We start from the raw sequence: 17,417 nt of genomic DNA, 5'->3' as shown, positions 1-17,417 counted from the left end.
ACACTTTCCCACGTAGTAAAAATAAACAGATAATGTCTAAGTACAATTAATTGGTAATGTAATATTAAAAGCAATATAAAAATTTAAAGAGATTTATCTGAAATAAAAAATACAGATTTTTTTCCCCCTTTGATAGGTGCCACGATCTTTAGGAATACTTCATCTATGTAATAGATGTAATAGCTATATATTCCATATAATAACTTTGAATATCATAAAAATGGTACCAAATTCTGATTCTCCTCAGCCACTTCAGTACACAGGTGGCGGAAGCCAGCCATAGCCTCAGCCTCTTTAATTGGCTACATGTTAACGGAAGAGGGACGGTATACATTTTAACCCAACATCATGAAAACCTCTGTTTGTTTAACAAGTTCAGAATCCAATGCTAGCCTGATGAGTGCAACAAATTCATTTCATTCTCATGAAATTGTTAGGAAGCGCCACGCCTCCTCACAGGATAGCTGGGAATTCAACAGCCCTCTGAAAGAGCCTGAATCATTAACTGAAGTGTCCTGTGTGTGGAGACAGAAGACCAAATTAGGCCCTAAGGAAGTCTTACCAAACCTCCACTGAAGTCAACTGCGATTTGCTAACGCACTCAAGCGGGCTCTCATGGCCCACAGGTCCTGTCAGTAATTTCACTAGGTCTTTAAGCCAGACACACGAGTGAAAAACAAAAACCCAAAAACATACACACGCACAACACAAACACCCAAACCCACAGAGGAAAAATATGTGTACCTCTCCAACGTCATAGATCCAAATACGGCCTTCTGAGTCTCCAACGGCAACTTCTTTGCCACCTTGAGCCCAGCGCACCCGGTTCAGGGCGGAAGCCCCCTCAATGGCCACACTTGCTGTTGGAACCTGCCAACAGCAACAAAGAATCTGAGTGAGAATTTAGATATACAAGTTTACAATGATACGTTTAACTGGGTAAGTCACCGCTGCCTTCATGTGCGTGAAGTAATATGCATCCCTTGCGCAGGGGTAAAAAAGGATTCATTGTTCTTAAATCATATGCTCCACTGAATGAAGGGGTAGAGAGGAGACACTTTAACACAAAAAAAAAAAAAAAGAAAGAAAGAAAGAAAAAGAAAAGAAAAGCAGGAGAGTCTTTTCCACAGTCAATGGGCAGCAAGTGACAAATATTTCTCTGGATTACGCAGGGTGTACATCCAACATACAAACACAGCAGCTAAATACGATACTTCTCTATCAGGTCATGATTTATGGATCAATGGAGAGAGAGATTTCAGGATTTACCAAGATTAAAAATACTGTAAAAGGCAGAAAGGGGGGCTTACGGTGGAACCAAGGTCATATTAATGTGTGTCTTCAGGGAAAAAAAAAATATGTATTGATCCCTCAAAACCTCCTCGGAGAGGGGATGATCAGAAGAAGAAGAAAAAATTCAGGTGGCAGAACTTCAAAAGCTTGACTTTTCCTCTTTCTTTTTTCTTTTCTTTTCTTTTTCCAGTTTTCCCCCTTTCCCGTCAGTACCAGGGTAGACGAAGCACTCTAGAACTTTGGAATTGCCCCCGAGGGGATATCCTGAGAGACTGCAACACCTTTTTGTAGAAGAAATCTCCCATCTCCTCCAGTCAACACTGAAGTCTGCCATTGTGGGCAATCACTAGCACACTCTTTATTAAAAGGACCCAGAGGTGCTGAAATGGAACCTGCAGGATTGGATACAAGAACCCTTGTTATTGGGAAAAGATGTTCGTGGGTCTCCCCCTCTTCTATCAACAGTTGTATAAACTCCAGTCTTGAAGTTTATATATCTGAGGTTTATAACTGATAGATCAGATCTCTGAGCCTTCTACAAAAATGTTGACTCGGAAGTGACAACAGGCCGTTAAAAAAGGAAAGTGTAAATCTTGAAACCAAAAGAAAAAAGATACAGTGAGGAAAGTACCCTGGAGATCATCTCACACCACTGCTGAAGCCCTGGGTCTACTACACAGGTCGTTTCGGGTTGGAGACCGTGGCTTCGTTCTCTCTCGGCATTCCCTGAGTCGGGGAATTGAAACCATCTGTTTACGGGAGGTTATTGACCCAATACCTATCTTTAAAATAGCAATAAAAACTCCATCATATGTAAGAATCTATGTTTAAACTTAATCTCGAAATCAATAAAAATTCTTTTACCTGCTTAAATCACTGTGTGTCAGTTGTGAGCAAAAATGTAAAACAAAAGTCCCCAACTCATTTTTTTTTTTTTTAAATACACAATTTCGACAATGAAGGTACCTGCTGTGCAAGCTGGAGCTTGAATTTTTAACCAAACCTTTCAAAGGCCAAAACAATGTGAATTTAGATGGGCCATAATTCTGTCAATATGCTTTATTATTAGGGTACTCCTCAGAAAACAAATCAGAGATTCAGCTCTACAGTTTTCAGACTTTTTAACCCCATCACTTAGGGATACTGTGCAGGATCACACTTGACCTAACTCTGTTCGATATCAGATTTTATCAATGAATAATCTCAAAGATTGAATAAAAATGTTGAACCTTAATAGGAATATGTTAAAAAGCTAATCACTCAAAACAACCTGACTTCTGATACACTTTAAACTGTGTCTAATGCACGTTAAAGAATTTTATTTATTGAGAAGTAAGTTGTATAGCTAACTGGGACAATTAATATTTTAACCTTTTAACAATACCTTTTCAAACATAAATGATAAAAAAATGACTATCACTGGCTATATAATAAGTGCTAAAAATTATCAAATGCTAAAGGAAATGATAAAATACATTTTATTAGTTTGACCCATAATGTCCTTTCAAAAGTTGGTGAATCTTTAGTGAAAAGAATCCATATATTGAGTCGAACTTCTGTACCTTTTGTTTCTCAGTTATTTTCACATTTTTTTAAAGACTCAGTCATTTTAATTGCAAATACAAGGATATCTACAGCATCAAGTACAGCATAGTGGGGAGGTCAGTGACCTTGTGGTAGGTGAATATGAACTATCCTGGCATAGGAGCAATTGGGATGATGTGGTCGAAAGGTACAGTAACTTCAACAACAAGTCACACTGGGAATTCAGGTTCTCTTTGTTTTTTACACGAATCTAAATCCTAATCTGACAACTGTTTGAGAAATCTTGTTCAACTTGATCAAAGGCAAAAATGATTTGAGTTTAAAAAAATGTTCAGTTCATTACTGGATTTGAATCAGATTCGATATATTGACTATTAATTCTGAAAGCAGAATTATGTTTTCATAAGCAGTTTGCATGCCCTGTAATGATTTTTTTAAAAAGTTTAACTATAAAACGCTTAATGTGGTTGTGCCTTGACACCTAGAGCAAGAGAGGGGAAAAATTACATTTGGCAATGTTGACACATTGATTTCATTTTGCCTAAAAAGTAGGCTAAAAACGAAGCCATACTATTTACATAGGAATTATGAAGGAGTGTGTAAAACACTCAGACCACGGCATCACAGTGGGGTATCACCGAAACATCACTTCTACCAGATCTCATTTCTGATATGAGGGGAGGCAGTGTCTCCTAAGCCTACCTGGAAAACGTGTGTTTTTTGGTTGCTTTAAGTCAATGAGTTTATTCTAGCAGGTAGAAGCAATACGATTTTAATCAACAGTGTTGAAAGACTTTGGGAAACCATCACAATGTTGAATAATATTGCATCTTTCTATGAAAAGCAATAATGTTATAAACATTCAACATCCAAAATGATGTGCACGTATTTATGCCTTTTGATCATTTTCAAAGATGCTTCACTATGTAACTCTTGCCTTTGTCACATAGTTCTTACAGCCAAAAGAAAACATAGACTTAAACTGAAATATTTTCAAAAGATAACTATTTGGCAGTGGTCATGGTATATGTAATTTTGTGAGATACAATGGTTCAATAATGACACCTGAGGGTTATTTCCTTGTCTGCTCCCACAAAAAATACTAGGGGAGCCGCCTTCTCCTCATATCCTCCAGCTGTAGGTTTCCTAATTAAAAAGGCTGAGTTGCTTCCTGCTCAAAACACTTCAAAAGACCTTTCTCTTGCTCCCCTTACCTGTCCCTTCTTATTTATGGAGAGCCGCCCTGAATCAGAAACCAGGAAGAGATGAAGAGACCGTTTTATTTTATTAAATTGAAGGACATTTAATATTCATGTTAAAAAAAAAAAAAAGATACCACAAAAAGCCCCAAGTAGCTGAATTAGCACCTTAGTAATTTTAAGGGTGTAAGAAAAAGGGAAAATGCACATGGCATAATTTTTAAAGCATAGATATATAGCATAATTTTTAAAATGAATATTTCCTTATTGTTAATTCCCCCTTTTTTAAAAAGGGGGCCATTTTTCACTTGTGAAGTACTCTAAATGTGACATGTTGAAATCTCACTTTTTTTTTTTTTTTTTTTTAAAAACACCGAGTTTACCTGACCTGTTCAGAGTTACAAAGTACTGTGAAAGTCCGCCTGTAAGTTCAATATTTTAGGCAAGGATTATTTACCTTGTAAAAATCAAGTGGAGGGTAGATCTAAAGGTAGCCAACAGAATCCTCTTTTATGGATTTAAAATAGAAAGTGTGCGAGTGGCAAACACTGACAACCCTTTTAAAAAGCTCAATCTCAAGTCAGGGTCCACAAAAGCTGACTTTTCCAAGTGCCTGCCAGCAGGGTTATTTCAGCACCGCTCTGACATGTGCCGGTGTGTCCTTTTCCCGAGGGAGAGGCAGGAACGCACATCGTTTTGCTCTTTTGCAAAGGGTCGTCAATTGTCCAGGATCTGCCTGGGGTTGGGGATGGAGTGAGATGAAATGATTTTTGGCCGGTGCATCTGCCAATTCCCTTCAGAGCAGTGGAGACTGGGGGTCGGCTGCCCAGCTGCCATTGGAGGGTCATCCAAAACAAGGCCGGGACAGAGCGGGGGAGACGGAGAGAGGCCGGCTGCTGCGCCCTCCTCCCAGCCCTCCCGCCCGGGCGCCTGCGCCGCCGCTCACCTCGGTGTCATTGTTGAGGTTCCAGAGGTCCAGGCGCCCCATTCCGTCCACGCAGGCAAAGAGCGCGGGATGCACGGGGGACCACATGACATCGTACACATAGTCTGCATTGTCTTCAAAGGAGTAGAGCGGCTTGTTGTGCTGTAAAGCAAAGAGACCGTGAAGACTCGGTGGCGCTGCCGCCGCCTCGGGCTGTCTAGCGAGCCTAATTAAAAACTTTGCACATTCACCAAGTGTCATAAAACTGCCCGAGATGAAAGTCCTCGAAAAGGTGAACCGCAGCTTTAATGTGACTAGAACTGTCCAGTGGCATAAATAAATACTGGGGGCCGGGGGGAGAGGGGGATGCTGGGTGGGTGGGAAGCGGGGACTCTTAAGCGGCTGGGGCCCCGGACCTGCGCGGGAGGCGGTCTCAGACACAGGCGGGCGAGCCGTTCCGTGCAGGTGGACGCGGCTGCCCATTAGCTCGGGATTCTCGCCAGGTCACGCTCTGCGAGTCGCGCGGTGCCCGGACCCCACCGCCGTCCGCCTGCGAGGCTCAGACCTGCGGGAAAGCTCTGGAAGCCCAGGCAGGCCCGGGCCGCCCAGGACCTTCCGCACGGAAGGCAACGCCTGCCACCTCGTGGTCTTTTTCTGGAGCTGCACGTCGGCTCCCAGGCCGACTCGGGGCCAGATTCATACTTGAATGCTTCCTTGGCTTCCTTTGGAAGGGGAACACATGTTTTGAGGGGATTTGTAGCTCTTCTGGGAGGTTAAAAATCTCGGGGTTCTAAGACCCTAGTTTCTCCGCGAACTCAGGTGGACTGGTGTGGCTCAACCGAGAAACCCCTGAACCTTCACTGAAGATGAACCACATTTTCTAGATTACCCAGTATTTCCAGCAGCCCTGAAATTGGTGTTTGGGGGGAATGCATTAGCACACCCCCAATGCATACAAATGCTTCCACTCCAGAGGGATACAATAAATTAAAATGGCACTCTTGATTTCCAGTGAATATTGTCACATCAAAATAGCACAGAAGTCAGAGGCAAGTTTGAAAGTACACCAGAAATAAAATGTAATTGGACTTCATGAATTATTCATTCCATCTGGCTTGTCTTATTCTAATTTCTGCATAATGGCTTTACTAATCCCTGATCAATTAATGTAAAATGAAATTTAAATGATAATGAAAGCCCTAGAGATAAAAGAAATTAAGTATTCTTATATCCTCTGACAGAAATCTAAACAATGGGAGTTTTTTTCCACAATGTCTTCTTCATCCAGTCAGCTGTCTGTATTCTCTTCGTGGGTTCTACTAAATGCCTGTGCAGGCCAGAGTAATAAGATAAAAAAAAAATATAACACAGAACATGAACAGTCAAATCCTTCATGCGTGGAATGTGCAAAGAATGCATCTGTAGGTAACAGCTCCAAATATTAGAGCAGAACTCCCAAAGTGTACTGCTAGCAAAGGTAAAATGCACAGAATGGACGTGCTGAAATCGAAGTGAGAAGAATCAGTGAGAAGACAAAAACCTAGAGCAAAGATTTGTGAAGGGAGTAACTGTAAGTGATTTCTTTTTCCATGAATTCTCTTGATTTAACGTTGCTCCAAACAGAACACAATTATGATACTAATAAAGCCACACAGATTTGAGATGGACCCTTGTGCACAAGGGAGGGTAGGTAGCAGATACGGGAGATGTGTTTTATTTGCAAAAAGTATCTAATGGGGGAGTAATTTGAAAAAGGACATATGGTATTGGGACCTCAAAAAATAATTCAGTGAACATTAGTCTTATAGTTTTTTATTTTAATATTCTATAACTCTTTTATGCCAGGATGTTTGTTATAAATCATGCCTTCAGTGTGGTTTTGAGGTAAAATTATTTGCCCAGTTGTTATTTATGGAGCTTCTTGCTTTCTCTCATGCTTTGGACTCAGTGATTCAAAGTACCTTGTCTGGAGAATCTGAATATCCAGTGAAACCTTAAAGTGGCAACGATTGTATCATTATTCCTTACTGGGATAGAGTAGCTGGTCCTTCACTGACCACTTGTGAATATTAAATTGTAACTCTTGAGTAAAAGACTATTTCTGCCCCCCAAATACTTGATTTTATAGCTGGCTAGTCACTATTTGTTAAAGGACACGAGTGACACATTTTTCTTCAAGTCAGAGGGTGGAAAACACATGCTTTAAAAAGTTGATTCTCTCACTCTCCTCTCTCAGTAACCCGTTTGACAGTAAAACTGAGCATATGGAGGTCTAGAGGGAGACCCACACACATCCAGACGTATATGAGACATGTACCCTATTATCCACAGTCCTTGTTTTGATCAATCATAAAAACCACCCAACCTTAAACATTTACTAGGATGCTGATACTATCTGATACATTAGTTCTCCCAAGAAATTATCCTGTTAATCTCTACTTTGCTTCTTCTTCTTCTTCTCCTTCTCCTTCTTCTTCTTCTAAAAAGTTGCTGTTTCTGTGAAGAACTTAGTCAAAATTATCATATATACTGGAGACTTCATTTTTTCAACATCTGGTAATAACAGCCATTGTTCATGTTACCAAAATCCAATTTTCTCATTTAGTAGGATTGTAGGATTAATGTTATTACTGTCTAGGTTTCCCTCCAACTTCCTCATCACCCCCAATCCTCCAGATTGAACCTCCCATTGTAAAAATCACTAGTACGTTTTTCTGGATTATAGTATGTACATGTTGAGGGGAAGAAAGAAGGGCTTATGTTTTCAAAGGCTTTGTTTTAACCTTGATGAATTCATAAGCTGAGAAAGTCTTGGTCAGGACTGAACCCACTGTCAGGATACCAAGTGGACGGACAGCGAGGAACCACTAGTTCCCAAGTATTAACATTATAAGCTCTAGGCATAAGCTAGTGCCCCTCTTCCATCCTTAAGCCGTACTATTTTGAATAGTAATCGTACTTTTTTTTTTTGAAAAAAGAATGAAGAATTCTTCATTCTTTTTTATTTGGGGCTCAAAGGTTAATCTGAAAACCCCATTAAGAATTTGGTGATGGAGGGGCGCCTGGGTGGCTCAGTGGGTTAAGCTGCTGCCTTCGGCTCAGGTCATGATCTCAGGGTCCTGGGATCGAGTCCCGCATCGGGCTCTCTGCTCAGCAGGGAGCCTGCTTCCCTCTCTCTCTCTGCCTGCCTCTCCATCTACTTGTGATTTCTCTCTGTCAAATAAATAAATAAAATCTTTAAAAAAAAAAAAAAAAAAAGAATTTGGTGATGGGGATGAAGGAGAGCACTTGTGATGATCACGGGCTGCTGATGTGTGGCGGTGCTGGATCCCAGTGCTGTACTCCTGAAACTCACAGAGCACTGTAGGTGAACCAGCTGGAAGTAAAAGAAAAACTTTAAAACGTTTAGCCTCAAATGTTTACTATAAAACAGTTTCCAGTAGATAAATATATCATGAAATATTAACATCCTCATAAAATATGTCAAAAGCATCGGGGTCTGAAGATTCGGTTTTTGAAGCTCGAAACTAAGTGTTTAGATCCACGGCGCTGTCCTAGCTGGCTAGAGCATAACTGCCGATTTTAGAATAGCACATGTTTTGAGAAGATGCGGAAGATTTGACTGATGATTCTTGAGGAGGCTCCTATAAGCTAAATCTAAACTAAAGCTAAGCTAAGCTAAAGCTTCTGTATCTCCTAAAGTTACAGAAGCTGAGTGACTTAAACATTCACTCTGCAAAGTACTCAAGGCCACTTCGTAAACTCAGTAACTCAGCATGTTACTGCAGCAAGAGTCTTTCAAAACCATCGGATTTCAGGAGACACAAGCCTCTTGGCTCACGTCGCTTCCTTTCCTAGTGGCGTGCTGGGAAGGCACCCGCTGCTTGAGAAGAAAGATGAGCAGAAGTGCACGACCACCCACATACTGCGTGTGGGACACGTGCCAGTGAGACAAAGCCACGACACCCAGTGCTTTTGACAAGTTTCCCAGGCCATGCCCCAAGACCCCAAAATATCCAGACGCAGCTTGGCTTGACCTGAGTGCCCTGATTCTCAAACAGCACAGAGAAGCAGGCGACCGGGCACCTCCCAGCCAGACACGAAGGGCAGGGAAGGGGAAATTGTTGAGCCTTTGCTGTGCCTGACTCTACACACACGTTGTCTAATTTAATCCGCATAAAATCACAGTAAGGTAGATGGTATTTACAGGAACGAAAATTATAGTTCAGGAAACTTAGGTAGCTTTCCCGAGGCCACGGGCGTTGATAAGTGGTGGAGCTGGATTTGGTTCTATGGGTTTCCTAGCTGTTAAGTACAGCCTTCTATTTGATGGACCCACGTGGTCCTCTATAAAACACAGAAATGGTCTTTGGTTTTAACAGCAAACACAACTCTGTTACTTGTTGTTTCATTCAATCCAACTGATAATTGCTAAGCACACACTGTGTGTGTGCTTGTAGGAAGGAGTAAAAAATATCACAGAATGTTTATTTCATTTCCCGAAGTGATCATTAACCATCCTGAAGACGTCACGCATATGATTCCAGGCATCTTGAGCCGCGGATGACACTCACAGACATCTTTCTCTCCAAAAGAAAAGAAAAGGACTGGGGTGGGTATGGCCCCTTAGTCGGCAGGGTTTATCAGCAGGCCATGAATTAGAGAGTTTCAGAAAGTGATGCTAGGAGCCGAGATCTGGTTTCTAGTTCACTGAATGTCTACATAGCTTTCTTTGAAGGAGGCTGCAGTGACATGAGGTGACAGAGGAGGGAACACAGGACGCACGGGCCAGGAAAGGCAACAGGAGGAAGCAGACACAGACTATGGATGGTGGTAAATTCCACCTAACATTGTGGATTTTCGTTTTTTCATCTATAAGATGGAAGGTGGGAGAAACTGGCTTCCAAGAGTTCCCACCGGCTTTCTAGGACTCTGCTCTGGGATAAAGATCGAATGGAATAAAGTTTGCGAAGTTTTTTTTTTTGTTTTGTTTTGTGGTTTTGTTTTTACAAAGAGTTGTTCAAAAATAAGAGTCATAATTAGAGCCATCTTCCTTGAGGTTCTGCGAAATTCAGAGCAGTGACTTTAAAACATTTTATTTCATAAAAATATACATCTAAAAATGTACCAGGATGGCTTTGGGTGGGAAACTGAAAATCATGTAAGGAATGACAGACCTCTTACTTGACTAACTAAAGAAGGGTAAAGGACATTAAATTTACATGATAGAAGCAGGTAGGGAACTCTGTTCCAAAGTGAAACTGTGTAACATCCATCAGCGTTTGACAATAAAGATGTGATCTCTCGATGTGAGCTTCGATTTTATAAATATACTTCTGACAATGACTAGAGCTGCGTATTTTTCCGATCAGTTAACTATGAAGTGATTTCATGAAAGATGAACTTCTATTTCTGATATCAGATATATATCAAAGCCACATTTAGAAGACATGATGTTTTATTTTTTTCTATGTTATGTATTTTCCTCTCATCAGAATCTCTAGGCGTTCTCAATAGGGTTTGGAATTTTGAAGGTCGGTGAATAGGAAGATTTATGTTAAAATGCCTCCTAACACCTCCAAACACTGTGGTTCCTTGAGGTTGTATTTGCCTCAAATGATTAGCTTTCAAAGGAGATTTAGTGGAAATGCTTACCCAAACCAAGAAAATTTCTTTTGGAGTGGAGGGGATATGGGGAAGGAGCAGGGATAATACATAGGTAGGTGGGGAAGGGGCCAGAAAACTAACAGTAGAATTTTATATTTTATTGTGAAATAAGAAGAAAACAAATTGGGATCTTACCTTGAAACTATATCCTGTTGGGAAAAAAACGGTGACCAAAATACTAAACAATGAGTAAGAAGAAAATGTCCTTCAAAAACTGTCATGTGGGTTTCTGTGAAGTAATTAAAATAAATAGCCAGCCAGTTCTTCCAGGAAACATTAAAATGTGAGACCACAATATCACTTTTAAAATAAACCACCAAAGGACCCCAAAACTTCAGGCTCACACAAAAATGGATGCCTCTACCATAAAAAGAAAGTGCTTAAACAAACAAACAAACCAAAACTCACAAACCAAACCAAAAAAACCAACTCTCTTGGCCAACAAGAGGGGAATTTGGTACTATCATTAGAAAACATTATTTGCAAGTTAATTTGGGATCCTTCTAAAGCACAAAATATCCTGTATTTCACCTTCATTTCTATGGCTCATATTAAAAACAATACAGACTGGACCTCAGTGATAGCTTTGCCTGTTTCCATCACGATCAGAAATCTGAAATTAGACATAAAGAGTTTGGATGAACTATTCTCAACAACACACAGATAGTGGGTCGGCTTGTTGTCCGTATGCACTAACCAAAACTATGTAAGGACCTTTATTTGAATTAGTAAACTCAAAGTAATTACAAAGAAGTTTCTAGAAATCCAGGAATGTAGCATTTGCCTCTCTATAAATGTGGAAGTTTGGCTAAATAAGTACTGAAGCCACATAAAAGGTGTTCTTTGTTGCACTACCTGCCTCCCCTCATTTGCATGGAAGAAGCCTCCTAATCCAGGAGGCGCCACCAATGAAGAAGGTAATTATCCATATAAAAGAATGTATACATATTCACAGGTTTTGACTAGTATTTGAGTGTTTTAAGCCATAATAAAAACTACCAGCTTTGTCTAATTCATAAAAGGACTATTCCACCCCCCTACCCCCCCTACCCCCTACCCCACTGGCTTGATTTTTATGAATATCAGCTCCACCTAATGGTTCTTCTTTAAAATGGGCATTTTAGTAGCACAGGTCTGTACAGAATCCAGGTGCAAACACTGAAACGGACTGGGAGGCTCTAAAATTGCTCTCTGGCGCTTTTGGTATGGTCTGCCTTCCTGCTTGTGTTGCCACAGGCAGAGGGGTCACTGGATGGCCAGAGCCAGGAGGGGTCGCGTTGATTCCATGGTACGACTGAGGTGGCTGGTTCTCTGGACTGGGGACTCTCTCTCTGGACTGACATTCTCTCTCTGAAGGGCCACACAGCTGTAGGAGGCAAACAATTCAACAGAACCCCTTGGGTGGCTGCTGTGCCAATTCTATTTCACTGTGGCCCAGTGGTTTCATGTCCACCAAGACAGCAGTTAGAGAAAGAAGCATTCAGCGATGGGAAAGAAAGGCCAGGTTGCTTAGAGACTGAATTTGAGGTGGGAAAGAAAGACGCTGGTATCAAGAATGAGGGCATGTAGAGGGATGATGAGGGGTTGGACCTAGAAGCAGCGAGACGTGTGGCTGTATCCTTGCCTTGAAGACTTGGAAAGTTGGAAGAATGAGTGCAAAAAGTGGTATCTGCAGGCACGGCTGTGTTTATGCATTTATTGCCTATTTAATGTCAAACTCTAGCTGAATTTTACTTGAAAGAATCCAGCAGTTAGATTAAGTGGCAGAACGTCTCCATGCTGATGCTGAAGCTGTCAACCTCCACTCTGGCATCTGGCTTACGAATTGTCTTACCAGTATAAATAAACTGCTCCATATCTCTGTATGTGTAATTCTTAAAGAAAGATTTAAAACATAGAAAATTATAAACCTAGATGCCTGCATTACACCTTGATTCACAAAGTGTTTAGTTTTTTAAATTGCCAGGTAAACACTGGCTGGTCCCCAGAGCTAATCTGACCTCAGTGGTCTCATTACACTTAGTAAATATGACATTGTAACCAATTTCATTTTTTGTTCTAGAAGTCATATACCCAAATACCCAGATTTGTGGGTTTAAAATTTAATGGTAAAATGGCTTACAATTTTTTAAAGATTTCCTTTATTTATTTGAGAGAGAGAGAGAGAGAGAGAGAGAGAGAATGAACATGACAGTTGGGGGAGGGCAGAGGGAGAGGGAGAAGCGATTTCCGCTGCACAGGGAGCTCCCATGCAGGGCTTGATCCCAGGACCCTGAGATCACGACCTGAACCAAAGGCAGATGCTTAACTGACTGAGCCACCCAGGTGCCCCCAAATTATTAAATATTTTATTCTACTTCTTGCATCAGTGGTTGATCATATATATAACCTATATCTATATCTCTCAATCTATCTCTCTATATACATCAAGAACACATTTTCAAAGGGTCAAGGCAAGTTTTTTTGTAGGTCTGCACTCCTGTATCTACTGGTATTAAACATAATACCTTTTTTATATTAAACCTAATACTAGTATAGCTGGTATTTAAATTTATTTCAATCATGGAAAAACCAAAAAGGAGAATCCCGCATACCAGAAATTCAAAATATTCTGTTTATATGTAGAACACATTGTGTTTCCTATTTGGCGACCGATTTGCTTACTTTATTCTGTTACACCTAAGCCAAAATGAAATGAATCTTTTCAACAAGAAAATAGAAGCTAAATGTGAGGCCAAGAGATTCAGGACATTACACATGGCTGCGGGAAAATAACCCACATGAATTAGGAGCCCTGAACAAACGGCAATGTTAAGGGGCCACATGGAGCTGGCCAAGATGGACCCACACCGGTGTGGTCCCCAAACCATTACTTTGGGTGGTAAAAATGAATTTTGATTTCGGTTCCAACATAAGACATACAATGTAGGTTAGATCAGAAGGTGGGGTTGTAGACATCGTTGAATCTCATAGCCACGAAGACACTGCGTCTGCTACTGGTTACCCTCATTCTCTCTTTCATATAATTGCCTTAGAAGGAAAAGGTGGGGAAGACAACTTGTGAAAAGGAACAGCAAATGATTGCACTCTGGTTAAAAGAGCTAGAGAAAATATCCACAGCCCCTACTTCTTGCACAATGGGAAAGCCCAGTCAGTTGGGTGAAGGAGTCTCAGAAATGTTTGTACTTATATGGATAATTCTCATCTTCTGTATAAATAGCAGCTCCAGGTATGTGTTGGTGGGTGAATGTGGGGAAGGGGGAAGGGGGGGTGGGTAGGGGGTAAGAGGACAGGAAGTAGGAACACAGGCTCCGTCTGGCTATGACTTGATGATCACATTCTTGTGGTTTCTTTCAAAGTTAAAGTATTCTCCCTGGGTGAGCTTAAAAAAGGAACCCCTCTTCCTTCTCATCCTCCAACTCCTGCCCCCATCTTCCCCTACAGAAAGAAAGAAAGAAGAAAGGAAAGAAAGAAAAAGAATTTGATGACTGGCACACATGGTTTCATTGAAAGCCAATCTTAATGTCTGCTATCTTGTGTTCAGAAGGGAGGGGAAGGAGGAGTGAAAATGAGAATGAGGGGAGAAAAGTCAGTCAGACACCACCTGAATGCTGTGTTTATCAGAAAGGCGGGGCTTTGGGGTTGAGGGGGGGAAAAATGTGCTCTGTCATGCGGTAAGTGTTACTGGCAGTGAACTACTGAGTTTGCTCATCTTCTTTCCCATTTTAAGTGTTATGCGTAGATACTGTGGTAGCAGAAACTTTAACTTGTGATTTTTATTGTGTTCTTTCTCCAATATCTGAACACCGAACAGGCTGCTAGCAGAAGTAAATATGCTCAAGGCCCTTTGTTAAAATTATGTAATTTTAAACGTTTTCATCTCAGTTTAAAATAATCTCCATTTTGATAAAGTAGGTTATTTTGCTTAGGACATTTAAAAGTATTAGCTTAACAGCAGTGAATTATTAAGGACCTACCGTATGGCTTTCTACTTTGAGCAATCAGTAGAAATACACGCTCTAACTCTGTTCTCAAGGACACACAATCCAGGTAGGACAATGAAAGTTATGCAATAAAAGGGGAAGGGTACAGTTTATTTGGAGGTCTGTTTTCTCATTTTGTCCCAGAAGCAGCTACGGCGTCTTACAAATTAAATGTCTGCAAAATTAAAAATAAGCACACAGCAGAGGTAGATAGGACCGACGACGTTTCCTAGGATTCTGAGATAAGCTGTTTATTACAGTCGGGGCCCCGAAACAGCCCTAACTTTCCTGACAACTAAGGCAAATATGTCGTATCGCAAGAAGGTATGTGAATTTCATCATCTGAAGCAAGAAAGATTACAAATTCCTCCTCAAAGACACATTTTGGGGAAAAACTCAGGGAGGAATTTACCATGTCTGCGAATCCCTGGAAAAGAGACTGGCTTTCTGTCTTGTTTATACCAAAGAAAGAGAACAAGTAGGTAGCCAGGTGCGAAATCTGTGGTACAGCTGTTCGGTGCCAGAGGAATTCGGAGATTCAGGGGGAGTGGGTGTTGGTGGTTACCATGGTCTGATGTGGTCAAGGAAGGTATTATCTAGGACAGGTGATGGAACCCGTCTCGAAAGATGCCTAGACTTTGACAGATGGGAAGGAAGCCCCTCAAGGAGGGGAAAGCAAAACATGAGAAGGCCTGGCTCTGAGAACCAGCACTGGATTCTCGGATGGAAGGGAAGCCGGGAAGTGGGGACGGCCTGGAGGACTCGGAGAGTTTGTCCTGAGGAATAACAGGAAAGGATTCTGGTTTGTTTAGGGCGGGGCTGGAGCCATGCTATGAATGGTCTTAAGTACAGAGTTCAGACTTTTTGATGCAGTGAGCTACTAACTTCTTAAACAGGGATTGGCAAATGTGCAGAGCATGGAAACTTTGCGTGAACAGATGCAGACGTGCCCACATTCATGTGTTTTCAGCTCTTCTGGTGGGGACAGCTGAATGATGATCATTAATTGAGCAGGAAGAAGAAACACAGTAGGGGAGGAAGCTCTAGTTATATATATATATGTATGTGTGTGTATTTTTTTCCCCCCTTGTTTTTCCTTTAAACATGGTACATTTGAGTCTCTGGAGAAGACACTCAGGTTAAGCTGGCAGTGGAAATGTAGGTCTGGGATTGTAAGGGAGGGCAGGCTTGAAGTTCATGGCCAGGAAGCATCCCTGAGAGATGCTGAAGGGAGAGAGTGGAGAGGAAGGAGAAAAACAAGACTGTGACAGATTTTGAGAAACGGGATTAAGGAAGTGAAGGGAAAAAACCAGAGGAGAGGTCTACAGCAAGCCAAGAGGTGTAACAGGGGCTGGAGAGGCCACAGGAGTGAGAGGTGGAGAGAGTGAGGTAAGGATGAGTATTCACATTTAGCAAGCAGGGGCTTACTGATGGCCGCAGAGAGACAGAAGCATCAAAAGACTAATTGGGTTTGTTAGGAGGCGGGGGTTGGGATCTGTGGCTGAGGTCAATGTGGATGCACATTGGCTCTTCAAGTGGTTTCGCAAGCTAAACCAAATTTTAGGACATTTTTGTGATAGTTGGAGCTCACCCATCCATCGAATCATGAACCACCCATCTGTAAGAGGACCCTACTATCACTGCTGTTTTTGTTCAGGGCTGCCCCCCCGCCTTTTTTCCTCTCAAGGTCAACCCACTCGCCATTAGATGTAACATCCTTGACATTTTGGACGCTTTCTTATGTGGATTAATATCTTGAGCACTGGGCACCAAGCCTGGCAAATAGGAGGCAGACAAGATGCCTTGAAAGGATGTGATGAAGCAGAAGCTTCCAGGTGCAGCGCCATTTCTGCCTGACACTTAGGAGCAGAGCCTTGAACTTTCTTCTGGTTTTTTGCACTTGCAATTCATTCTTAGTCTCCTCAGGGCTGTACTTCTGCCTTTCTGATTTTTTTTTTAAAGATTTTATTTGTTTATTTGACAGAGAGAGATCACAAGTAGGCAGAAGGTCAGGCAGAGAGAGAAGGAGGGGAGGCAGGCTCCCTGCCGATCAGAGAGCCCGATGCAGGACTCGATCCCAGGACCCTGACATCATGACATGAGCCCAAGGCAGAGGCTTAACCCACTGAGACACCCAGGCACCCCCACCCCTGATTGATTTTTGATTCAGCCTTCTCCTTGGGCTACCTCTTGTTTGTCCAGCATGCTCCTTTGGTTCAGAATCTTTCCTGTCACTCAGGTACCTTGAAACCTATGACAAAAGTTATGCTTCCCAGTCATGGCAAAGATTTCAACATGTTTGTACATCAGGAGCAAGGAACCAAGAGCAGGGACTCTTTTGAGGAGGAAAAGTGATATGAAAAGTAGTAATAAAATATAGGCTACTTACTGGTGACTTGGACAGTAGAAAATCTAGCCAGAAATTTCCTCTGTATTTTTAGGAAAAAGGTGTTAGGAATTAAATGTTAGATGAATGATGAATTTTATTTCTTCAAAAACAAACAAAATTTATCCTTGGATTGAAAGCATCAGTATGTACCTGAGAGGCTTGGTAACATATACATTTCAGTTGGTGTGTGTGTGTGTAAGACAGAGAACAGACAGACAGACAGAAACACACACACACATACACAGACATACTTTTCTATGGAATATTCTTATTCTTATATATTTATTTGTCCAGAGAAGAACAGTGATGCCCAGAAACAGGAGAATGGTGCGCTGTGAAAAAGCCTGAATCCAGATGGCACCACACAGCAACTTGATATCCTGTAGTAAATATTTCCTGACCATGGTGACAATGGT

General features: G+C 41.5%; 1 protein-coding gene across 4 annotated transcripts in view; it reads right to left on the bottom strand.

Annotated features, from left to right (window-relative positions):
* DYNC1I1 (dynein cytoplasmic 1 intermediate chain 1) overlaps positions 1-17,417 on the bottom strand; it is a 303,858-nt gene that overhangs the window by 16,549 nt on the left and 269,892 nt on the right. For all 4 annotated transcript variants that reach the window (XM_059171178.1, XM_059171180.1, XM_059171179.1 and 1 more), the window contains 2 exons: positions 4,984-5,124; positions 745-870 (listed from right to left, as the gene is read on the bottom strand). In XM_059171178.1, coding sequence (XP_059027161.1) covers positions 745-870; positions 4,984-5,124 — 267 coding nt within the window. The remainder of the gene's footprint in view (positions 1-744; positions 871-4,983; positions 5,125-17,417) is intronic.

Source organism: Mustela lutreola, chromosome 4, assembly GCF_030435805.1.
Source record: "Mustela lutreola isolate mMusLut2 chromosome 4, mMusLut2.pri, whole genome shotgun sequence".
NCBI lineage: Eukaryota > Metazoa > Chordata > Mammalia > Carnivora > Mustelidae > Mustela > Mustela lutreola.
Note: the sequence above shows the minus strand (reverse complement) of the source record. Positions and strands in the feature narration are given on the sequence as shown.